Genomic DNA, 26,314 nt, shown 5'->3' on the forward strand with positions numbered 1-26,314 from the left:
GATGAAACTTTGAATACAAAAGGGAAATGAGACTTATAACAAATCTTGCAAATCTCATTTATATTGAATTTAAGATCGGTACAGTGTGGGTAGAATTTGCTTCCTGGCATCTAAACAGATGCTGCAAATCTGGTGAGGCCCAAAGCAACAAAGAAGAGATATCTCCATTAAGGGACATTACTGGAAAGAACACAGTGAGCTACATTTATCTGCACTATTTATACTCAGAGTAACAGTATCCACACTGATAAAATACAGATGTCTCCATATCAGATATATAATTATTTTTTTTATTATATAAATATTTCTAGTTATTAGTAATATAATATGAGGATTGGTTATTTATGTATTATGTAACTTTTCTGGTGGAAATCAGCCATATGCTCACCATATTGTTTAACTTTTATGATAAGCAAAAACATAAAAAAACAACAACAAAAACACACATTTAAGGGGCAGGTGGAACACCCTCCACCAAAAGTTATATAGTGCACCTTTAATGTGACATAAACAAACAAATTCAAACCTTTTAAAGTATGCATTGAATTAAAATATAAAAATTAAAAATATTATTTTTATTTAGTCTACAATTATATTGTGACCTGAATGACATGACAAGGTGGAACAGAGTGTTTTTTGTTTGAGAGAAAAGCTCAGACTAAATATACAGGGTTTGTGTGTTAACATGTGTGAATGAAACAAAACACAACTACATTATGACATATATCAGAAAATAGTGTAATATGGGGCCTTTAACCAATTCTCATTGACATCCCTATTACAAAAGCAGTCACTGCTTTAAAAACAAAATAAATCTAAATAAATACCATCATGATGCTTGATGCAGTACAGCACATTCCCTACCTTGGCTACTAAAAGAAGATGAAAGATATGCAACAACACAGTGCCAGAAGATTTGTATGTTACAGATTCCATTGCTGATACTTGAGCACATGTTTGTAGTCTGGCATGTAAAAATGTGTTGGACATGAATGCCACTGCCACTGACTACTATATGGCACAGTTTCCTCTGTAGTCACTTAAGGCTTCAGTGGGAAAACTCAGCACAGAGGAAGCACTGATAAGATAACTCTGTCTGAATATTTAGATAACGCCAAAGCAGTTTTAACATCTGATAGCTGTTCTGGAGGGAGACTGCTAAGACACATAAAAGCCACCCCAAAACCAGAGCTCACGCAGAGGATATAAAACGCCAAAGAACACACTGTGACCTTAAAGACAAGATGTTTACAGCACACAGATAAGGCTTAGGAAACTTTTTTCTGTTTAATCACATGAGGTTAGTAGAACTGTCACTGTGTGCCCAATGGTCACTCTTCTCCCGACGTTGGAACATACAGTTTGTCATTGTAAACATTTCATTAAGTTGTGTGTAAAGTCAGAGGATGGAAGGTAACGATGGTAACAAAGGTTAACCTTCCATCCTACAGATACCTAAACATTTTACTAAAAAGTGCATTGCGCAACTTTTCGGGAGGAGGGTGCATCACCTGTTTGTCTTCATGGGGAAGTTATTGCTTCTCTAAAATGTTACAGAGAGATTAAACCTATCTATCTCAAGAGAGACAACTATAGGTTACATTACAGGTCATTATTATATTTTTGAGCAAGTAGTAATAAAATTTTTAGGTATCAGTACTTTACTTGGATACTTTATATGGATAAGTTTACTTTTACTTCACTACATTTGAGAGCATATTTCTGTACTTTCTACTCCATGACATTTTTTAAAGTACTTTACTTTTCTGCTGATATGTCTGAGACTTATTTTAGCACATTTAATTTCAGTTATTGTCAAAACTTTGAGCAAACCAAACAAACAAAAACACAAAAACATCTAGAAAAATTAAGAATTGAACTGAATCTCGTAATTTGTTTTAAATCAGAATCACTACTAAATATAATTTAATTTAATTCTAAAAATATATTTTTTTAAGTTTTACTTTTTTTCATGTGATACTTTTACTTGAATAATCTTTTGGCCATGTTTCTGTAGTTTTATTTAAAACTGAGTACTTCATCAATCAGTAAACTGGTCTCAAAAAAATTTCATACTGACATGAATTTATATAGATACTGGGTGTCGACAAAATTGGACCTCATCAAGAGCTATAGAATGGTCTTGATCTATATCAGAACTAGTACAGCAATATATTAAAAAAGTAATAATATGTGTTGTTACATTCTGTTGTCTTTTTAAAAATTAGCACTGAGGTATAAAACTGGAAAATCAGATTTACAGTTGTAGCGTGTGCACCTCTCTGACAACTTCCTAGAAACAAATTTTCACAGTTATAAATAATTGTCTTGTTTTTGTCTTGATTGTATAATTTTGTCAAATTTTACTGTTGATTGTTGTGTATTGTACTCTCATCATCTTTGTAACTGAATGAAATGAGAAATGCTAATGTCTGATCATTAGAAGATTTTGTTTATACATCTAGTTTTGAGTAAAAATAGACTAAAGAGCCGCTTCAACCCACAAGCTCCATCACTGCACAACCACAGAAGGGTGAAGGCACGTAAATGAGTGTCTATTCTTTATTTATAGCATTTCATATTTCACTTTTTGTTTCTGATTCTTCATTTTGGGTAACTGTACATCATAGTTTTTACAATGACAATGAATCTATTCTATTAAATATAATAAGCATGTGTGCCATATCTCATCTAACGTACCAGACAACAGCAGTCAGCCCTGCACCTTCAGCTCAGATAAATACAGCTATCATCTCTCCCACTCCAGTCTGGTTCTCTCACATGTAGGCACACACACACACACACGCACACGCACACGCACACACACACACATACACGCACACAGCACCACTGGCTCCCATATGTGAGAGGGGAAGTCGAGAAGGGAGGGATCAAACTACTACAGCACAGAACTCCGCACACTCTTGTTTAGTGTCACAATGCTTTAGGCATAGAGTGACCATGCCTGGACTCACCGCAGAGGATTCTGGGAGAAAGAGCAGCACTGGCGGTCGTAGGACCCTCACATCAGAGACAGTCTTCTGAGGGTGGAGTCATCTGGGGATAGAGCGACAGAGAGGGAGAGAAGATGTGAAGAGACGCAGCTCCAAGAGACACAAGAACTGGACGGGCTTCTATCTACAGGAATTCTTTGGACTATTTAACATTATGAGAAACCACGTGTGAGTTTGGACATCTCTCTAAGGAATATTTTGGTGCATATTCTTGCAGCTCTTTGGAGTTTGGATTTGAATTGATGGAAATTCTTTTTTGTGGATATTAAGTTTTTCAATATTATCATTATTATTATTTTTATTATTATTTTAAACTGAATAACTGGAAAGCTCAAATTTCTTTTGGGTTTGAATTTGGAGCACAATAAACATTTTAAAACTTCTTCATGTGCTGTGTGGCTTGGACTGTGCAGAGCTCACTTCAGACAGCCTGGTCTGTGGAGGGCCCCCACCCTGCCCTCTCAGCCTCTTGTGGCCCCCAGCAGCATGTCCCAGGCTCCGTGGCTGCCTCCAGTCCGGCACTCCGCACTCTACCATGAGCAGATGGGCAGCTATTGGGAGTAAGGCTGCTGGGGCTGGCTGTGGGGGTCGGACCACATGCGCTCTGCTCCCCTCACTGCCCTGGGCCCTGGTGCTCACTCTGCTGCTTATGTCCTGCTTCTGTCTGCCTGGAGCAGCATGTAAGAGTGTACACAGAGACACACAGAGACACGTGTCCCCCACCACTGGACTGAACATTTCAAATACAGAGGCTGCTGCATGGACCAGGGCAAGCGGGAGCCATACCAGCCGCGCTGGGGGGCCACAAGGCCGACATGTGCGCAGCTACAACCATCTCCTAGGAGACATACGGAGGAGGAAGCTCTTCTCTTTCCAGAAGTTTTTCCTAAGGATTGATAAAAATGGAAATGTCAATGGAACAAAAAGCAAGGATGATCCCTTTAGTAAGTAACAGAGCATTATTAACCAGACATTATATAAACACACTGGATGCCTTTTTGCAAATTATAATTAAAAAAAATAAATTTCTACTTTTTTGCATTATATTTTGCGTTTATAAGCAAAGCTTAGAGATGTAAGTGTAAATTGTAAATGTGTTTCTACTGACATTGTCTCAAACCATCTCAAACTATGCAGTGTGAGAAAACAAATGCTTAGTATTTACCAGTTTATCTTAAGGTCAACTTAAATGGTAAAACAGAATTTGCATACTTAAATTCAGTACATGCATTTGATACAATCTCACAACAATTGGGTATAGCAATTCCATCTTTGTTTGGATGGTGCAGCCACTGCTCAGAATAGTCTTGCCTTTTTGTTTGAATCCAGGCATCCCTCAGATATCTCTGCTATCCAAACACTCAGCACAATAATGGTAGCAGTGAGGAGACTAAAGAGGAGCAGGGCCCGATAAGTGCACTGTTATCAGGTTGTGTTCACAGCCTAGGGTAAACAGGGCAGATAAAACAAACAGCACAAGGGGAGGATGCCCATGTCAATTGTATTAATGCCTTTGGACCGTTTCTGCATCTCACTCACTCTCCCACTCAAAATGCCCGCCTGCCCGCCTGCCCGCCAGCGCCACGTAAATTACAAAGTGACTTCTGACATGTTTGTTTAGGGCACTTGATGGGCTTACTTGGAGAACACATCTTTAGGGCGATTATGTGTTGTATGTTTGGACTATATTGGTGAGTGAAATGACATTAGTGTCCTAACCTTCCCGCCAGTCCATGGCATTGAGAGCAGAGCTCATTTACCTTAAAACACACACACAGACTTGTCATGCCATTACAAACATGGAAATATATGATGATTTTAAGGCTCCTATGGGACAAACAAACCACAACTGATCTAAGAGACTTAAGGGGAAACGTCAAGGGTGATGTTTATTTTGACAAGGTCACAACAGAGGGAAGCTTATTTACTGTTACTCTGTCAAGGTTTTATGGTGTTTCCAACTACTTTGAGTACAGGAGTTTATCACTGTAATGGTGTGTGATTTTTGTCATAAAGTTTATGGGTTTCTTTTAACTGGCTAAACTAAAATGGATATTAACATTTTCGGTAGGTTAGAAGTAAAAAGCAAATGAAAGAGTAAAATACAAGTTCATGAATGACATGGCTGAGTGTTATTGTGGCCACATCAAAGCCGTCTTCAGTATCAATAGTGGTGCCATCAAACAGTGCAGTCCCAAGGGGCTCAGTGCACAATAATATGTGTATGGATCAGGTTCAGCAGGTAAAAGATACTACACAGAGGTGGCCCCAGTTTGTGTGCGGAGCCCCAGGCCAGACATGATCCCAGGGATGATGTCCTTTGTGTGGCTACTATGCTCCCTTCAAGTGACAAAATATCACATTTGGCTACAGTGAGCGGAAGACAAACTACCTGTGTGCAGCACAGAAATGGTGGCTGGTGGGAAAAAAACTAAAAATCTAAAGAAATTCTCAATATATATTGGAAAGTGTGATAGGACACTAAAATAATTTGGTTTACAGAACAAAAAAATAGCATTACTTTACAGTTGCACAACCTTATTTAAATGTATTAAAGTTGTACTATATAACTTTTCGGGAGGAGGTTATGTCACAAATTCGTTTCCATGGAGATGTATTGCTAGGCCAAAATGTTCCTCTGTATGGAATTAAACTTCAGTATCTAGTGTTCATTTAATTGCAATGTTTTATTGTTTCAGTCTTTCTTCATAACTTTCGTACTGTGAGCGGGATCACCTCTAAACAGATCTGACCTGTAACTTGGCCTGGCTGGTAGCATCCCTAGCGTGTCGCCATTATTATTATTATTTTTTTTTTTTTTACTGTGGAACATTTTAAGCAAAGCAATAACATGTCTAAGGAATCAAGATGGTAATGGATGCTCCACCAGTAATGTTACATAATGCACCTTTAATTAAGCCTAACCCATGTGTAAAAGTAGATCTAAATAATTAAAATTTTATTTAAAATGACAATTAAAAAAAACTAAATTTCAGTGAAGTAGTCATCCCATAGTATCTATCAAATAAGCTGGTACATCTTCTAGCTTAAATGTTGCCCAAATCAAACCATAGATGCTGTGTTTAATTGATAGTGCAGCTTCAGGCTTGTAGCGAGGTGTTGTAAGGCGTGGTGGCTGCTGTCTGTGGCCCGGCCAGAACCCAGCTCTCGTCTGTAACAGAGCCAGCATCTAGACTCCCACGGATTTATGAGGATGCCAGCGCAAAACTGTCCCACATGGCTCTCCAGCTCACCGCAAGACTGTGCCGAGGTTACACAGCCAACCAAATAGGGAGCCAGATACAAGCCAGTGGAGAAGCCCTGCACACGCGCCGCTCAAACTATCTATGATTCACAGCTGAGTACATTTATACAAGCAGCTCTCTGAGAGACTGCTGAGACAGACTTAAAAGGCAGATTATGAGGTGGGCAAACTGGTGCAAAGGGGCATCAACTGATCCCACTTCAGAGTGGGATCACAATCAAAGTTATTATTAGGCTGTAATACAAGGTCGTAACAGATTTTGTGTGTTGGCTTAATAAAGTTAAAGTAATTCAATAAATTATAGTTTACCTCTGAAACAAGTACATGGTTAAGTTCAACCAGGGTCAACTTTTCCAGTTGCTGTGTACATAGGACTTCGTAATTGGTTAGAACGACGAGGCAAAACATGACCGTCAAGTACAGACTTCATGTAGGCTTATTACAACATCATACACATACATGTAATGTATGTGTTTCACAGAGAGTCTAACTAGGATGAGGATAAATAATGGTACAAACTGTGAAGCACATGCTCTTTGGCATGCCACTGTGGAAAAACCACCTTTAATTTTCTAGTGCACCTCTATTCCACAACCTACGCACCATTTAGTGCTGTAACTCCAAACAGAGCATATCAAATAAGCCACACATTAGGAAAAAGCATGCAAAGGGGAAAACTACCATCTCCCTGGGTAAACAGCTGAAACTGCCTGGCTTCAGGATACAAGAGAGGGTTTCCAAAATGTGGCCCGCACTAAACAATTATCACAATTAAAGATTGATGTTTTAATGTGCTGGGAGTGTTTTTAGTTATAGCATTTTCCCATAGTCTCAGACATAATGAGCGCATTTCTTCAGTCTCTTGGGCCAAGCTTTCAGCTGTGAGCCGTGAATGGGGCCCGAGTTTGATTCACCTGCTGCAGTCTGTTGTGTGTGTGGGCGTGCACGTGTGGGTGTGCATGTGTGTATATATACAACCTGTCTCGCCCCTGCCTCCGGTGCTTAACTTTGATCAGTGATCATTACAGCCTTTCTAATCCTCCCTCCACCCCCAGTCTCACTGTCATGGCTCCTCTGTTCTCCTGGCTTTTATCCGGCCCATGTTTACAGAGCAGCCAGAGACGGCCATAGATTGTCTTACATGCTCACTTCAGCGCGGATACCCGATCCACCTAAAGCAGCTCCTCTCAGATCTTCAATGGCCACTGTGTCACCGGCTCCACTGCCGCCTCAGACCGCACTGCCCCGAGGTGCCACTGTTTGAACTAGAAACTGATACCGTCAAGACCTCATGGACGTCAAGGAAAGTCGCTGTATCTTTAAGAAGTTCATTGATCTCTGGGCTCACACCTGCTCCATTCACAGTTTGTTCATATAAAGGATGCAGAGGTCCCAAACTAGGCCTAAGTCACAGAGGTAGAAGGGTGGGCTAAGTGATCAAAGCGTGTCATCACATGTGCACTTCACACCCCCGTACCCTCGCTGTGCATGTGTGCAGATTCTGTATGAGTGCAGGAAGTCAGAAAAGGACCCATGGATCTGAACAAACTAAGAGCGAGAAATAGCATGGGATGAGACAAGAGGGTGCTGTGGTCAAAGGACATGTTAGGAAGTCATATCTCTTTGACCTCTAATACTGACACACAAATATTCACAGCAAGCTGCAGCGTACCCCGTCTCTTCTTACCACAAGTATAAATTAGCAACTTTAAACACTGTTAGAGGAGACATTTGTTTGTATGGTGCTTTACAAGCAAGCAATTAATTTTGAGCCACAGGACAACATTTCAGCAATTTGTTGCTTAAGTGGAAGCTGAGGTGGATGTTTGCAATAATGGTGAAATTACTTGAAATGAAAAGGTAACATTCTCCTTGAGCGATTTACTTTAAAGTTTTAGTGAGGTAATAGTATGAATTATGTCATAATGTTTTAGGGATATTCATAAACAATAATGACTATCTATCAGAAATGTGCAAAAAAGTGCCTGTAAATGACATGGTGTGATTCAATATTGCACAAAAATAAATAGACATTAGATCAAATTAAACACAACTGTGCAGAAATAGAACACTGTACACTCAAGTTACTGTTCTTATTTTATGCAGCCTTTTTTCAACCTTGAGCGCACTTGTAGTTTTTTAAAACAGTTTGTATTACAGAAGAGATATGCAAATCTCAAAAACAGCAACAGCAATACAATAATGCTTGATTTCTCCCTCCTCTATAGGACAGGGCCATCATTACTAATAAGCAGGAAAAACAAATATTGTTTACGTTTAGATTTCATCATGGGTTTTTTTTGCATTGTAGGTATTCTGGAAATCACATCTGTGGACGTGGGGGTGGTGGCCATCAGAGGCCTGCACAGCAATTACTATCTGGCCCTCAACAGGAAGGGGGAACTGTATGGAGCGGTGAGTATTCTGGTCAGGGGTCAATCTAAAAGCTTTAGGAAGAGAGATAGTGCTAGATTCTTCTGCTGTTATCAAAGGGACCCTTATCTTTACTCCTCTAGCTAGGTCAACCCTGAATTACAACCCAGTCCAGCTGCACAAAGCACACAGCAACTTAGCGTGTCGTAAATTGCGAGACTAACACTGATGTCCACTGTTTTTCAGAGGGAGTTTAATGTTGATTGCACCCTTAAGGAGCGCATTGAGGAGAACGGCTACAACACTTACGCTTCTGCAGAGTGGAGGAACAAGAAGAGGCAGATGTTTGTGGGCCTAAATGTCCACGGGAAGCCACTGCGAGGGAAGAAGAGTCGCCGAAAGAACACAGCCACACATTTTCTCCCAATACTGGTGTGACCTGAGTAACAATAGTGCAATGGACAAAGGGATTTGCAATGTTAGAGCACTGTTGATGAAGACAATACACGATGCAAGAGGGCCAAAGCACTACTGTTAAAGAGAAATTCCCCATTCAGAAGATCTTGTAACTTTGGCACAGTTTGCAATATTTATCATTATTTGGGGCCAAACTGGACTGAAATGAACTAAAACTGATCTGCACAGTACAAGACCAAGCTAAAGGACAGAAATTGTGTTATTTATAATCGCCTTCTCCCGTGAGACTCTACTTGTTGTGGTTGGATTAAACAGCAAGAAATACATACATTTCAGCATCCTTACCTGTGTTTTAATTGTAATGTTGTTATTTATTTTTAGAGATATTTAACTGAAGGGTTGCTCTCACAAGCTAATCTTTGCCTTCTGTACTTTTTATAGGAACTTTAAGAGAAAATAAAATTCTAAAAGTTGTGTGATTTCCTCAACACTGCTGCTGACTGTGTAGAGACATTAGTTTGCCTGTGTAGCCCTGGTTTCTAAACAAACAGGAAGCTTGTAGAGCAAACTCAGAATGTAGGAAGGTAATTCAATTGTACAGGTTTGCCGATGCTGTGCTAACCATCAATATGGACCCATTATTGTCAATGTTCTCTGGAGATGCAAGGGCTAAAAGACAGCCAGTTAGGCTTGTCACAGTAATGACTATATCATCTTATTCAATAAAAGAAGATGCAACAATGTTTGTCTTTTTTGTTGCAGGTCATGACTTTCTTAGTATTGTACACTGAGAAAAGGGTCTACTCTGGTTATTGTGCTTTAGAGTTATCGTTCAGTGGTATTGGATAGTTTCAGTGATTTATAGCTTATCATAATTTTGCTCACCTCAACATATTGGACCTCAAATTGAGTTATTGTGCCAAGTATAGAGCCAGTGTACCTGCTAACAGTAATGTGACAAAATACAGAAATAGTGATCATACAGTACCCATATTACCAGCTACAATGTAATGTTTTTTGTTTCAAAACAAAAGTGATTCACATACAGATTTATAATCGAATAGACGAGTATAGATGACAGATATCAGATAAAGTAGCTTCTGAATTCCAGTGATAATCTTAAAATAATGTCAGGGTTAATTTCTAAATTGATTGATGGTCACATGCCTTGAATGTTGGAGATGGAGGGTGAATGGGGATGTGACCCATGTGTGACCACCCACTTCCCCCAGTAATCATCTACAAACGCACTAATCAATGGCAGCTGCCTCAATGCCAGATCAAAAGAGTGTGGGGCGAGCATTAACACCACAGGCTTCCGGACCCCCTCCACCCCCCCCACCCCACCGTCCCGTTTGAGCATCTCTCTGCAAAGCCATTAAAATTTGAAGGGACAACTGACATAGAAAAGACAAGATCTCAGAACAAGCAGACTTAATGACTGCTGTTTATAGCAGAATCTCAATTGTGTGTTCTAGTCTACAAAGGTACAAACGTAAGTAACATTTCTGTTGGAGGGTTCGCCACCTGTTTGTCTCAGTGGATTTGCTATTACTTTGCTTGGAATGTTCAAAAATATATCTATCTCCATGTAGACAAGAAGATGATGCCACTAGATCAAGTTACAGGTCAGATCTATGGAGAGCTGACAGCTCATAGTAGAATACATGTCAAGGCAATTTAGCAGTAGTAACACATTAATTGACTAAATGCAAGATGGATGGGGAAATTTAAGACAAAACAATAGCATCTCAATGGAGACCAGTAGTGGACCCTCCACTAGAAAGTTCACCATTAACTAATAATAAATCTATAAAATACAGGGTGAACCGTGGTACCACTGAGCAGTATGAGATCCAACTTGTCAGAACTAAGAGCCAATCTACAATATCCCAAAGATGTTTTAAGGGAATCAGGTCCCACTGCACAAATGTGGGGTCTAACATTAGGCATTCAATGTGCCCTGGTTTAGATATGCACTCACTCATGGCTCTTTCTTCAAACCATACCGTCTGACTAACAAACCAGTCCTGATGAAAGCTGCTACAGGCATGGCTTTACACGTATGTGGCATGTAGGGTGAATTTTCTCTCATCTGTGAAAAGCATAGGGTCCAAGGTTATGGTTTTCTATGGTAAAAGCTTGAACAAGTTCCATGGCATTTGGCAGTGAGCACTGGGGCCAATAGGACATTACACCTCAGGACTCTAAAACTAACCTGATTTATAATTCAGGCATGATTCTCTTAAAAGTGATTTTCCAGATCAAAATTTTCTTGTATGCCTAAACCCCCCAGACTAAAAAATAATCTACATTTTAGCTATGGTGGAAAGAATGTAAACACACCTCCTATGCACACCAATCCAGTTGGCATTTCACATCCATTTCATTCCAGACCTGTGAATGTTTGAACTTTCTCCAAGAAACTGGCACAGAGGGAAAAACTGCAATAACACAAAATGAGCGTCGTAATCCTTTATCAAAGTGGGTCTGAACATTTCTGGCTGGAGTTTCTCTGTGGCATAATGTGATCCAGGTTTGCGAAACAAGTGGAAAATGACCGGGGGGCAAAACAACTAATGAATAGACCTACTTACACAGACAGGTCTGCAACACATGTTTGCAGTGGGCAGCTATTGACTCTTGCAAGGTGAGGAGATGCAAGTCAGAGGCTCTGTAATCACAAAATGCGTTATGTAATTAATTTATTATTCTTGTAGCATGTACTTATATCAAGGACATCTGTAAAAATAAACTGTGATTACTTGATTCGTACCCTTTATCAAGCTAACGTCCAAGTTTTGTGGAAATAACTTTATCCCCTCCACACCACTAGATGGCAGCAGTTTTGTTTCGCTATCTAAGCCTGTTAGTGGTTGTAAAAGGAAGTGGGCTAAAAGTTGTGTACACAGCTCACAGTGCTCTCCAAAGACTAGCCAATAACCAACATGGAAGAGAGATAAGCTGTGTCTGATTCAGGGGGAAAGACAGAAACACGCGAGAGGGAAATCGTAACGGAAGCGATTATTGAATCTTTTTCTAATGCTGTTGTAAGAATAATAAGTTGTCAGTCAGCATGAACGATCCTTTTGACCGAGCTCCGGGTGCAGGGAGAAGCCGTGTAAATCCAGGAGAATACGGATTCCCAGTTGGCGCTTCAGCGGCGGAAGAAGAAGCCAAATCTCCTATTTTCATCCAAAGGGAACCGCTTAGACAGCCGCGAACCTGCCCTCCTCCTCCCGAGAGCACCAGCAGCCCAAACAGCGGCGCCGACACAGGCTCAGGTACCGGGAGCAGTGCTGCAGGGGCACCAGTGCTAACCAGACTAGCCTCAGCACCCTGCTACTTTCAGTTTTGTTTACAGCTTAAGGTTCTCTGTCGTGTGGGCGGGTATGAATCACGTAAACTAAACTAAAATCTGTACACACTTAGATAATGGGGACTGTCACCCTTATGGGGACAAAAATCATGTGCCCCTGACCTGACATATAGCCTCTATTACTAGATCAACAACATTGTTTTAAGTTCACTTCAGATATGGGTTGAAATAGGTTAGGGTTAGGGTTAAGGTTAGGCAAGTAGAATCTATGGTTAGGGTTAGGATCAGTCTTCAGGAAGTGAATGTAATCAATATCTCCAAGAATCATGGAAACCCAGTGTGTCAGATTCATGGGATTTATCTATGTGTCAATGTATAGTGTACCTTGTTTAGAAAACCCAAAATCATGTGGTAGAGCAGGATTTTTATCAGTCTCCTGTGTGTGTTAACAAACAATGTGACCTTGCTCTTTCAGATTGGAACTGTCCAAAAAAGACTCAACAATATCCCCAAAGTACTCCCGTGTACAATGAGGTCAGTTCTATTGTCAAGATGTCAAAACTTTCTGCAAATGCGCCAGAGTTTGTTCCCTCTGGGTTTTTCACATATGAGGTAAATTATTATATAATTCTCATATAACTAAGAATTATATAATACCCATACAGTGCACTTAGGCAATAATGTTTTACTCACTACAGGAAACCCCCTTGTATGATGAAGGAGATGCCTACTATAATGAACCAACTTTGGCAGACATGGTCACAGACTTCCTTGGCCACCTGAGCTCTTCGCCTGGGTCTTTCGAGACGGACATTGAGTACATAACAAACATGCTCAGTTCTTATGTCTCTACTGAAGAGTTGCTACAGGAGCTAGTGGAGCTCATCTACTCTAAGGTTTGAGTCTCACTGAGTGTCTTTATTTGTGTTGCACCATTATGCAGTAATGAGGTCTAAATATCTAATTGCTCTTTTGGTGGTGTAGGATGAGGTATTATGTTCTGTTGTTCTTCCTTCTAGTCTACTGAAATCCCAAACTTTTCTTACATGGGTGCAAGGCTTTGTAATTACTTATCCCATCATCTGACTATAAGCACAGCAAAAGGCAACTTTCGCCAGCTTCTCTTGATAAGGTAATTTACTTTTATGTTCTTTGATAATGGTGGTATGATGATACTCCAAGAGGCTAGCTGTTTTATCCTGTAATTGAGGCATGCTGTCATTTTTAACCTAGTTTTAATATTTACAGATGTCAAACTGAATATGAGCAAAGGGATAAAGCTGTTTGGGGAGATGCTGAGACACAAAAAAGGTTTCATTCTTATGTGCTCTTTTTGGCTGAGCTGTACCTTCACCTTGAGGTAAGTTTAAGCTTAATTGTAGTGAACTGTCAACCTTGCATTGCACTAATTATTATCTGTTTTTAGGTTAAAGGTGCCAAAGGGACTGAAAGGGCTCAGATTCTTCTTACTGCACTCAAAGATCTCATGATCAGTCTCCTCTCCAATCCTGTGGACGCTAATCTCATCTGTGCTGTCAAACTTCTTAAGGTCAAAAATGTTTTATTATTTACAGAAGAAAATATGTTTCCAAATCTGTTATTCAACATTTCTGTATTCTTTTGCACAGCTCACAGGCTCGGTTTTAGATGATGAGTGGAAGAGTAGAAGGCAAACACACATGGATGAAATTATACAGAGAATAGAGACTGTTTTACTAGATGCTACATGTAGTCGGTGTGTATCCTAGATTAAGAGTACGTTTATGGTTGAAATAAATTGAACACGACTCTAATGTTATACAGAGATGTACGGCAAATGCTTTTGAAACTGGTCGAGCTGAGATCTAGTGACTGGGGCAGAGTAAAAAGTGCCACAGTAGCAAGCAGCGCCACACCAGATAATGATCCCAACTACTTCATGGTAATGTTTTTTTCTGCTACCTCTCATATTGATTTTGTTGAGGTTTGATGTGCTCTAACTTTTTCATAACTTTCCTTTTGTAGAATGAACCCATATTTTACACTGAAGATGGCACTCCCTTTACTGCAGCAGATCCTGGTATGGATTTTCTTTTTTTGCTATGAAGTTGCATAATAAAATGAAAACAAACAGTTCAGCTATGATTTATTTTCAGATTTTGCTGAGAGATACCAAGAAATTATGGACAAACAAAATTATTTCCATGATTTGGATGGAGAAAATGGCTCTGAAGGGTAAGTAACCATTATGGGCCCTGTAACCAGTCCCACATACGTGAGATAAACATCTGCTATAAATGTCATAGATTTTTTTAAATAATCTAATAGTCTCTAGTAGTCTCATAACTAAGGCTGGGTATGTTTTTATGCACCAGTTAAACAATGATTGCTATCAAATAGTTTTTTTAAGTACCTATGCTCTATTAATCAATAACTTGACACATAAAACATCATATGAAGAATTAAAAATGATATAAAACAATATTTTTAAAAGTGGTAGTGTTTTGTACTAGGACTACCGCACAACTTTCTAAAGCAGTGTCACAGGACTCCACGGTTCTGAATATTTTTGTTTGTTTTTTTAAATATTTTTAGTGTCACATAAGTGTCATCAAATCGTATAAGTAATTAGAACACTATAGCCATTCACATAAGAACTGGTGAGGCCCTGTAATGTGTTTGACTGATCCACTATTCACCAGGGCTTGTAGTGCCTCCTCTCAGCTTTGGTCAGCAGTGTGCTGTAAAAGAGGGATTAACCAGGTTTTAGCTGTTCTCACCACTGTGAAATGAGGCCGTCTCTAACAAAAACACTTACTAAAACTAAAATATAAAAAAATATAAAATGTCTAAAGTCCTGTGTTGTCTTATTTCAGCTTTGACTTTGAAGATGAGATGGAGCCGGAAATAGAAGAAGCTTTTGAGAGCTTTTGTTTAGAAACTGAACGAAAGCACCAGAATCGTGGTTCTCAGTAGGCTCATGTTTATATCACGTAAGATGCTGGAAAATTTAACAGAATAACAACAAATAGCCCAAACGTTTACTACAAGCTGGTGTTTTTTTTAAGCTGTTTATAGTTGCACTGACCCTTTTTAGTCAGCTGTGTTGCATCAGAAACTGGGGACAATCACTGGGATAAATGTTTGCTCTGTTGAGTGTTTTAAGTTTTCTGTCTTTTACCTTTCGAAGAAAGTCAACCAAATGCCAATATAGAAGATGTGTGCTGTGGATTGTGTTTAGATAAATCAAATTTGTTCAAAAATTGTATTTCTGAGGTCACTGGCCAAAAAGTCAACTACTATTGGTTTGTGACACTAAAATGGGTCTAGTAGTTCATCATTTACATAAAATGCGCATACATCCAGTATGAGTACATTTGAAACTTGCCAATACTGTTAGGTTCTCCTGCTTTGTGTAAACCTGGCTGCACTTTACAAGTGCCCATAAACAAAATACTGTAGTTTTTGCATTTTAAAGTTTTATGGAAGATAACTAGGAATGCAAAGGCTATTTTTTAAATGTAGCTTTAAATTTCTATTTCATTTAATCAAAAGGTGAGACATCTTTTTCTATCCCGAATCTCAAAGACTGTTTGTTCTCAGAGCCCATACAAAGAATGTTGTTTTATAGTTTGTATATATTATTTAATAATTTTGTTTGCCTGCAATAAAAAGCAACTTTATAATGTAAAGTGTGGCGGATCATTTAATGAGCGTACAATATTAACACGTGACAATTGCCTTTTAAAAAGGCAAAACATCAACATTTGAGGTGTATTGCTGCCCTCTAGTGGTCACGTAACCTTGCTCTTGATAGCCATATAGCTATGATAACTCCATATTCTTTAGCGTTGAGTGTGATTTGATGACGTGATTAGAAAGCCTGTGCCTAAAATCTATACATTTGGAAAGGCCTCGGAAATGACTGCAAGTCAGTGTCCTCAAGCATGGAAATCCAACGTGCGTGTTTGTGTACGTGTACACTAGCAGAGAGAGTAGGGTTTATGGCCTTCATATAATTCCTTTAAAGACATTCTCTGATTAGTTGCACCCACCCTTTTGCCTTTAGTGAAGATGCATCAAAAGACTATCACAATTGTAACCGTATTAACTATCAGTCTTCTTCTGGACCATAGCATCACAAAATAATCTGTATGTGGTTCACCACAAGAGACAATTAAGTGAGACAGCATTTTGTTTGTCAAATATTAAGTGGAATGGAGAAGTGGGGAGTTTGTTTATTTGTGGTAACACAGCTTACCACAAATAAATTAACTCTACTTACTGCATTTGACTTCTTCAGAGAATGTTGACACTCTAGGCAATAGTTTTTAGTTTTTTTGTTGTTGTTTTTTTTTTTTTTTCTATAATGGATTGCCATATGAGTCTTACATTTTTAAATAACAAATTCACACATTTGATTTAATTTCTATTTGGTTTGGCTGCCTCTGTACCTAGAAAAAATCTATACAAAGAAAATGTATTGAGTCATATTGAATATAACATATGACTTCTGTCGAGCGCTCTGTAGATATTCATTGTATGAGCCTCTTTGTAAGTGGACAGTCTGGCTCACCCTGCATTAGTCCGGCATTCGCTTTGGTCAGCACACAGTGGTGAAAAATTGGGATTAGTACCACAATCCAAACAGCATTCACAACTACATATGATTATTTACTTACAATTTGGCAAATAATTTGACTCATAAGTATGTGTTTGTGTATTTTTTATGTTTTGTAAAAGGCAAAGCTGGGGTACGCAAACAAGCTTGAAAATGTGACAGCTGTAGTAAGGTCAGTGTTTCCACTTAAACCCATACTGCCAATGGCATATTACACAGTTCTGATTTGCGTATGGGGCCTTTAGTGTCTAGAGATATATGTAGTAAAAGAGTTTTAAAAGTTGGGATCTTGATCACTTATCTTGGTAGCTATTTAAAGTGTAGCTGTAAAAAAAATAAATCTCAGAATGAAAAGCAGCACATAGGCCTGCTATGTATCATCATTATCTCACTTCTGATTCACACATGTGGGAATTTCCATCTCAAAAGTGGTAATCAAGCAACAACAAAAAAATAACACAAAAAATATCTTTAGTGTCCTATTGGCACGGTAAATTGTGGCTAAAAACTACCCTGACACCGAAAAACAAAAAAGTTAATTCACAATTAATTTTAAACAAAACCTTTTTTCCAAGAAGTGTGTCACTATCCTTTGAAAAAGTGGGTGACTTACACATGAATCATGGCTAAACAAAGATCATGACAGGGACAAAATGATAATTACTAACCGGAACCACTCGAATTCTTTGTTAAAACGTTTTTTTAAGCATAGGCTACATTAAAATCTTTCAGCGCCTGTTAGTAGTCTGTAGTTATAATGATTCCAAGCATTCAATTCCACACCCCCACTGAACCCAAATCTTCAAAGTTGACCATTAGTATTATTAAAGTTATTGAAATGTACATTAAACTTGTGCGCCACAATAAAACACAGTGGTTCTTATGTCTGTTGTGTGAATTCTTTCCAGAGGAGCAATTTGAAAAGAAGTGTCCAATTGAAAATGAAAAGAGAGGGACAATTGTTTCAACATCCTGTCTTTGCCCCTCGTTCACTCTGTCTGCACGCGCGCGCGCACACATAGTACTAATTGGAGCGGTTTAAGATTAGCTTTGATGTTTTGCTTTAAATACCTACATCAAATTGCTTTATTTATGTATTATTTATATACTTTTTAGTCAGTCATTAACAACGATAGTTCAGTCTTAAAACACTGTTAGAGTCTAGTTTGTAGGCCTACTGTTTATGACTCTGTAAACTGCTTAAAATGTCTGCGTAAAATGCGAATGGCATTACAATTAGACATATATTATTTTTTTGATTACGCTGATATTAAATAATGCAGACAGCTACTGAATAAAAACAGACATGACTCAAGTCAACACGAAGTTACGCCCTTCTCTGCGTTTAAAGTCCAGAAACAGGTAACTTAACCATATTTAGGAAGCGTGCGCGCTGCGCCACGCCTCCATCATCATTACCACCTCGCGCTCCAACAACACACACAACGATGGAGCGCTTCTGTGGGATATTCATCTGCACCCTTCTTCTCCTGGGTAAGCAAGCTAAACACACGACTTTGTGGGTTTTTCGGTCAAATCTATTCAAGCCCTATCTTTTCAGGTAGTTTCGTCTAACTTATTTCTCGTCATCTCCACTCGACTTTGTCAAAAGTTTGGCAGCACTAAATGCTGAACAAATGCTTCCACAGTTGTCAGTGGGCATTTCGGACTGTAGGCTTTAACCGTGGCATCGTGCCATTATTAGAGTTGCAGGTATAGCACTGGCGTGATATTTGATAGTGTACTAAATGAAGGTCGTGATAGGTGCGTAAAGATGACCTAAGCCCACCAGCCCACCACATTCTTCTGAGTGCTGCCTGTGAGAACTTGTCCCATCACAGTGCAAACACAAATTACACAATCTGACGCAAGTGTGCCGGAACTGCGGGCAGTGGCTTTAGATGCCTTTTATAAAATTTAACTTTGGATACATGGAGGTTTAGACTTCTCCAGATATGCATTTTTATTCTGTTTGGTACTGACATGGTTGTAGTGTTTTTGTTTTTTGGGAGTCTAAAATATGTTTTAACATTACCATTAACGTTACCTTCCCTTTTTATTAAAACCTATTGCCAAATAACTTGTTTTTCACACTTCTCTTTCTTCAGCTGGTGGCGTCTGGCCTTCACACTGCTTCAACATTGGCACTTCAGGAGCTCAGGTTTTCAGTGGACCCACACAACAAGAATTTGGCTATACAGTGCAACAGGCAACAAACCACGAAGGAAAATGGTATGGCCATTTTATAATATATTGTGTAATGCTCAAAATACACATTTGACCCTGTATGATATACTTATTCAACATGTTGATATACTTATTCAACATGTTGATATACTTATTCAACATGACATTATGATCATAATTCAGTTTGACCTTGTCAGAAATGCAACATATAGCTGCCACTACAGCTGTACAAAAACATTATAATTACTTCCTTTTTCATTTTAATTGATCAATAACTTCTACTATTTTACTGAATTGCTTCTGATCCAATTGTACTTTCTTCCTTTAGTTCTTTATATAACGTTATTTGATGTGTAATAAAATGCTCTAACAAATACAAATATTAAGAACTTATAGGTAAATCTTTATTTTATTTTTTTTAAAGTAATGAATTAACTTTCCTCCAATTGTGTAATATCTCACCTGTTATTATCACTGACTAATGTGGTGTGTGGCAGTGTGGTGATGCTGAGTTTGAGAAAAGCTTATTGCTGAGTAACAGGAAATAAGAATGTAGTAAGTTTACACTTGTTGCATCTTGTCAGTTGTGGTATGTGAGTGATATTGTTAACTTGGATCTTAAGTCCTCATTAAGAGATAGTACATTTTAAAGCTACCCTACCCTAAAGCTAAGTTACTTCTTCCCCAGGGAAAGAAGGAAGTAGGTATTTAAATCTAACTTTCCCTTGCTCTCACAAATCCTGAATAACTTTTTTCAGACGGCAAAGTCGGCAATAGTTGATCATATTTGTCAACAGAAGACACGCTTGGAGAGTTCAAATAATGCTGAAATAAAACTTTTTCATAACTTAAAGTTTAGATGCATCCAAAATAAGGCACTGGAAGGATCAGAGGGAGTTAAAACATAGAAGTGGCACTCCCTGAACTACCATTTAATAAACTAAAAGTTTAAAAGTTATCAAATGTTTAGATTTTGTTGACATAGAAACCTAAAAAAAAAATCCTGGTATTGAATTTTTTTCAATAGTTGGGCCCAGAAATCTAAACATGTTAGAATTTGCCTTAAGATCATCCAGCCTACTCAGACTTTTATCTCTTTAGGCTGCTGGTTGGTGCTCCGTGGAGTGGATACAGCCAAAATAGAAAGGGGGATATTTACAAGTGTCCCATCTCAGGGTCAAGAAACACGTGTGACAAGCTTAATATCCAAGGTAGTGTTTCACCAGTTTTTGTTAAAATCCATAAACATCATATGGTCCAGCAATGCAATGAATTGATTATTTCTCTATCCTCAGATTCAGTTAGTTTACCTGGTGTCTCTGGAATCAGTAACAACATGAGCATTGGGTTGACCCTGACCAGCATGCCTGCAGTCACAGGTTACCTGGTATGTTTTTATAGGCAACAAATAAGAGGCGCTAACATTAAATGAATACAATCACATCTAAATAAATACTTCAGATTATAATTTGACATATTTTACCTTTAAACTGACTCACATGCTTTGCTTTTGGTAGACTTGTGGTCCACTGTGGGTGCAGCGCTGTGGTGATCAAGATTTCTACCCAGGAATCTGCACAAAAATGAGTCCTCTCTTTCAACCCCAACCAGCATTCTCTCCTGCTGTACAAAGTAAAATATTTTGATTATTTAGATATATTTAGAGATGATGAGGCTAGTGAAGGGGACAATGAGATGGGGAGTGCTGGGGCAAAGGTGGGGTGTGGCACAAACTGAAGTGGAAATGAGAGTTTAATTTGGGCAGATAAGGTGAGGTAGACAGGACCGAAGTTAGGTCTTCCAGGCTGAATTTACAATAGCTCCATTTCTACTCTGATCAGTTCTATGCATGCTGCAGAGGACAATCATAAATGCATAAATTAGGAGTAATATTATGGCCATTAAGAAATTTACAATCTCACAATTTGGCCACAATTTGGCAATGACCAGTGTCTTATTTTCTATGGGTGACCACAAAGCACCATTCATCTATAGATCATGATTTAGGCTTCATCAGGAACACCTCAGGCCCATCTTGCCCCAAATCTTAGCACTTAGAGACAAGTGTGGGGCGTGGAGTTCTAAACAAGAGGTGTGCCATGGCTGAATATCAGGTGGAGCAAAGCAGACTGAAGGCGTGGTGTGGAGCATTCAGTGAATTGCCAGAATAGTAAAAATAAATATCAAACTAGTCCACTGAAAAACAACAGTCGTACCTCAGGTGAGTCCGTGGTAGTGGACTACCAGGACAGATGCGAGCGGGTGCGAGAAAACAGTGGGTCTGTGGGATGGGGAGCACATGAGACAGACACTGGTCTTAAACGAACAGAGAAACTATAAAAGGTTGATGTGTGCGTGTTGCACGGGCTTATAGCGGTGTGCGTACATGAGAGGGGAACATGTGCGCGTGGAGTGTTCGGAACACAAACCCAGTCAGTTCTGTCATGGCCCACACAAAATTCTATATTCCTGGCGTCTCTGCTGGTGTGTACTTGGCATCGTGGGGCTCCAGAGCTGTTTTATTGTCACATATATAGCTTTCCCCACTCCCTCTTTGCTGCTTGATAATAAGGCAAAGTTTACAGACATTACCCACACTGGCAGTGCTTTTAAATGCCACAGTGCTCACAGATTGGTTCAGATGCCGTCACCATATATGCACTTGTACCGTCCCACTCCAGCCTCCAGCAGCGAAGTATAGCCCCACCTGGACACACCCCCTCCATAACGCTTGTGCTTAGTGCTAAGATTGGGGGCAAGATCGGGTCCCTACACTCCCTTGTGATGATTTTGTAGATAGTGTTACATATTGTATTATTTAATTGTGTATCCAGTGCAATATTTTGATCATAATGCTAATAATAGAGTTAAAATTGCAGAATATTTTTTACTAAATGCTGTAACATTTGCAGAGTGTGGCAGTCCTATGGACATTGTTATAGTCCTGGATGGCTCTAACAGTATCTATCCATGGGAACCCATGAATGAATTTGTGAAGAAGCTGATAACATCACTTGACATCGGACGGGACAAAACACGGGTTTGTCTTTTTTCAGATCAAATTTGAGAAATAACAAATAATACACTGCTTAATCTTGATTTTATTTGAGGCTTCCAAAGCCGCATATGACAGGTTAGACTAATTCACTAAAACATAGTTAACATAATCATACTTAAAATGTTACTTAAAAATCTGTCCTGATTTTTCTAGTTTCAGGATTTAGATGGACGTTTTTAATTTTACTATCAGGTGGAACTTAGTAGATTTTGTAAACGAGGGCCAAAGCGTGTCTAATTAACACAAGCCCTGGCTTATTATATGGCAAATATATGATCCCTCCCATGCCTTGTGCATTTTGGGTGGATTTTGTTTATTGATACTTTGTCGCTGATGTTGTCAACATTCCCAGGGTGTGTGAAGTTAACTGAAAGCACTGCCCTGTCTAAAGCTCTCTTACTCAATTTAGACTTTAATCTGTGCTTTATTTTAGCACAATCTGACTAGAAAGAGCTGATTTGGTTGGAATTACAACAGGTGAGATGATTTGACTCTTAAGTCTCTCACACATAAAAGTAGACTACAGTCACAAGCTAGTTAGCGTTATCCAACAGTTTTTCAATTAGCCACTTGCATGTTCTTTCTTTTTGTTGACCACGAATGCTTGGATTGATCACAGGCTCCTGAAAATCTGCTGTTTAAATCCATTTTGTATTTTTTCTTGAGTTTTCAGATGATCTTAAAACTCTTTTGTTTGTGTTTGCTAATGAGTGCTTTGTGTCACCATGGAAACTGCTGAACATTCTGCCAATAAAAATGCATTAATGAACACCCTAACTCAAAGTAGACCTTGTTACTTGCTATTTGCAAAGTGCTTTCAACTTTTCTTGACAAACTGACACTTGTAAAATATGATAAAAATTTCCCACAAGTAGGCTAATATCCCACCAAAAAACTTACACTAACATGAAAACCTGTTATGTGATCCAAATAGTTTTTGTCGTAATTCCAGGTGAGTGTGCTTCAGTATTCGGTGGGCGTTCAAGTGGAATTTCACCTTAATGACTACAGCACCAAGGAGGACGTGTTCAAAGCAGCATCGAGAATAACACAAATGTACGGCCACTCAACAAATACCTTCAATGCCCTTCAACATGCCTGGTGAGTTCTTGCATTTAAGACACAGTATTATGGAAATGTGTGACTATTAAAGGTGCACTGAGTAACTTTTCTGGTGTAGGGTCTGTCAAATGCTTTTCTTCGATGGGCATGATGTTATCTCTTTGTCTGAAATGTTTCATAGTATGATATTAAACCTTTCTATCATCATGGATATAAAACCAGACCAAGTTACAGGTCAGATTTGTGGAAAGGCAAGTCCACTCAGTAATGAATGTTAGGTAGAGCTGTTTACTGTGGAACATTCCAGGCAGAGCAATGACATATCCATAGAAACAGGCAGGTGTTACATAGTGCGCCTTTAACACCTAACAACTGTAACATAAAAAGACATATACAGTTCATTGGATTCCCATAACATAACAAAATTTCAAAGCCTTTTCCTGTTTCCTGCTTATAGGTTTATAGTGTTTCATCTGTCTGGATTTGAATAGTAGAATTTACTGTTGAGCTATCAAAATTATTGACTATATAGCCATCCCATTCACTTTCATCTGCAACAAGTCTTTTTCAACGGGTATTTTCCCCATTAAAATGAAAATGGCAAAAGTTATACCAATCTTCAGAAGTGGAGACAAACATCAGTTTACTCATTACCAGCCAATCTCATTACTGCCGCAATTTTCCAAAATCCTTGCAAAATTATTTGTGAAAAGACTGGACCAACTGCTAAGTGAATTGCAATATGGATTTAGATCGAATAGGTCCATTTCAATGGTGATAATGAAGCTGGTGAAGCAGATATCAACTGCATCTGATAAGAAAGAGTACACTGTTGGTGTTTTCACAGACTAAACATAGGCTACAGACACAATAGACACAATAGACCAGGGGTGCTCACACTTTTTCAGCATGCGAGCTACTTACAAAATGACCAAGTCATAAAGCTCTACCTAATACAAAGTCAAGCAAACTGCACTGAAACACTCTGTGCCCCTTATTTGGACCCTCACCCACAGTTTGAGAATCCCTTCTTTAAGAGAACTTCCTCTGGCACTTTACACAAAACTATGAAAAAAGTGAAGGAAGATTTTTAAACCTGTTTTTTAAAGTCCCAAACTGGAGTTGCATTCTTTTCTGGTTTTGCAGTGATATTTACCAGCCTCTGCACGTTTACCAAACCAAACGCACATCGTGACAAACACAGATGCATTTGTGCACTTTTGTTAGGCAAACTTCAGCCAAATGTGGCAGTAGGTCTGTTCTGTAGATCTGCTCTATGCTGTAGGCTGCTTTGTGCCAACACTGTAACACAAATTTAGACTCGTTTTTGCTTCACGTTTCGTCTTGCTCTTCTAATCAGCGCGCACTGTGGAAGGGGCTTGTGTTTGCTGTACGCAGGAAGGAGCGAGAGCGTGAAAAGGCGGGGGGCGGCGTGCTGACGTGAGGCAGATGGACAGGTAGGATGTTTAGGAAGTTTAACCTGCCCTGTGATGCACGCTGGTACACGAGGGCACACGCTGTTGCAGACGAGCCGTGCATAGGGAGCGTGTGTGTTTGTGATGTGCCGTAGAGTCTCCACGGGCTGCACTGAGCGCACAGGCTGCACTGAGACGCCCCACACGCTCCTGCACTCCGCTACAAGTTTATTGCCAACAGCAGCGGCCGTAATGAAATATGATCGCACTAGTTGAGTGAATGAGAGACAAGGCCGAGTCCAAACGCAAGTCCGAGACGAGACACGGCGATCTACCCACACGACCTTGGCGATCGACTGGTAGATCGCGATCGACGTATTGAGCACCCCTGCAATAGACCATAGATTACTTCTGAACAAACTGGAGAGGTATGGGATTAGGGGCATTGCACATGAAAAAAAGTTACTTAATTGTTCAATGTTCAAATAAATAATGTAAACTCAGACAAGAAGAATATCACACATGGAGTTCCCCAAAGATCTGTACTGGGACCAAATTATTTATAATATACATTACTTACAATATTGGTAAAAAATGTACATAGTATTTTATTTGCTGATGACACCAGCTTGTATTACTCTGGGCAAGATCTTGATCTCCTCTTGAATAAAATTCAAACTGAACTTGCAACTTTAAAAACATGGTTTGATATGAATAAACTGTCAATTGATTTGGAAGGAAAAAAAAAAAAAAAAAGCAAATACATTATTTTTGGAAATAAAAAAATAAATTAACAGTGTCACATAAAAATTGGTAGTACAGAGACTGAGAAAGTGCACTCAACAAAATTCTTGGGAATAAATATAGATGATAAATTAAACTGGAAATTGCACATTAATATTCTGAAAGATTAAAAAACAAAAACAAAAAAAACATTGCTATATTAAGTAAAATTTAAAACTCTGTGTAAATCAAAATGCACTCAAACTATTATAGAATGCTCTCATGAAAATATAGGGGAATAATTATAAAACGAATATCAATTCTATTTTCTTATTGCAAAAGAAAGCTATTAGAATTGTCACTAATGCAGATTACCGCACCCCAACAAATGCTCTTTTTATTAAATACATTCAAATTAAATACATTAAAATGATCTCATTACTGCAATTGTGATGTTTAAGGCACATAATAATCTGCTCCCTCAAAGTATCCAAGAAATGTTCAAACTCAAAGAGAGTGAGTACAATCTGAGAGGATCGGCTCTTTTGTGAGGACTAGCCTGAAAAGTTGATGCGTCCCCATCAGAGGTGTTAATCTGTGGAACAGTCTGGATGAAACGTTAAAAGGCTCTAAAACACACATTTAAAAAAATTTATAAGACCAGAATTATGGAGAGAAATAGAGAAATACAATAAATCTTATCTTACCTCATGGAATTTACCGATTAACTATAACCATCAATTATATGAAGTGTCTGTGTATGTGTACTTATATACCAATAGGTATGAATACAAAGGTGTACATGGGTCAGTGTGTGTGTTTGTGTGTGTGTGTGTGTGTGTGTGTGTGCGCGCTCACGCATGCACTTGTGCGTGTGTGTG

General features: G+C 38.9%; 3 protein-coding genes across 4 annotated transcripts in view; all 3 read left to right on the forward strand.

Moving 5' to 3' along the window:
• The first annotated feature begins 3,549 nt into the window (after window positions 1-3,549).
• Window positions 3,550-9,090, forward strand: LOC110154064 (fibroblast growth factor 10). Its single transcript, XM_020918000.2, has 3 exons — window positions 3,550-3,958; window positions 8,591-8,694; window positions 8,899-9,090. The coding sequence occupies exons 1-3, from the start codon at window positions 3,550-3,552 to the stop codon at window positions 9,088-9,090; spliced, it is 705 nt and encodes a 234-aa protein (XP_020773659.1).
• A 2,891-nt stretch (window positions 9,091-11,981) lies between these two features.
• Window positions 11,982-16,059, forward strand: paip1 (poly(A) binding protein interacting protein 1). Of its 2 annotated transcripts, none has more exons than XM_055161523.1 (11): window positions 11,982-12,353; window positions 12,864-12,922; window positions 13,087-13,284; window positions 13,408-13,520; window positions 13,637-13,748; window positions 13,815-13,937; window positions 14,017-14,123; window positions 14,192-14,309; window positions 14,393-14,447; window positions 14,524-14,602; window positions 15,244-16,059. In XM_055161523.1, exons 1-11 carry the CDS (start codon window positions 12,146-12,148, stop codon window positions 15,341-15,343), a joined length of 1,272 nt encoding a protein of 423 aa, XP_055017498.1. In that variant the 5' UTR covers window positions 11,982-12,145; the 3' UTR covers window positions 15,344-16,059. The 2 variants fall into 2 exon arrangements, with proteins under 2 accessions (XP_055017498.1, XP_020797608.1); XM_020941949.2 differs by having other exon boundaries at window positions 11,984-12,353; window positions 12,864-13,000.
• Window positions 16,060-18,323: 2,264 nt separating this feature from the next.
• The window catches only part of itga2.2 (integrin, alpha 2 (CD49B, alpha 2 subunit of VLA-2 receptor), tandem duplicate 2), a 30,987-nt gene continuing 22,996 nt past the window's right edge, over window positions 18,324-26,314 (forward strand). The window contains exons 1-7 of the mRNA XM_055161473.1: window positions 18,324-18,482; window positions 19,097-19,220; window positions 20,277-20,386; window positions 20,471-20,562; window positions 20,693-20,807; window positions 22,088-22,215; window positions 23,186-23,334. Coding sequence (XP_055017448.1) covers window positions 18,437-18,482; window positions 19,097-19,220; window positions 20,277-20,386; window positions 20,471-20,562; window positions 20,693-20,807; window positions 22,088-22,215; window positions 23,186-23,334 — 764 coding nt within the window. The 5' untranslated portion in view covers window positions 18,324-18,436. The remainder of the gene's footprint in view (window positions 18,483-19,096; window positions 19,221-20,276; window positions 20,387-20,470; window positions 20,563-20,692; window positions 20,808-22,087; window positions 22,216-23,185; window positions 23,335-26,314) is intronic.

Source organism: Boleophthalmus pectinirostris, unplaced genomic scaffold (genome assembly GCF_026225935.1).
Source record: "Boleophthalmus pectinirostris isolate CB_2022bp ecotype Guang Dong unplaced genomic scaffold, ASM2622593v1 HiC_scaffold_4, whole genome shotgun sequence".
NCBI classification, from domain to species: domain Eukaryota; kingdom Metazoa; phylum Chordata; class Actinopteri; order Gobiiformes; family Gobiidae; genus Boleophthalmus; species Boleophthalmus pectinirostris.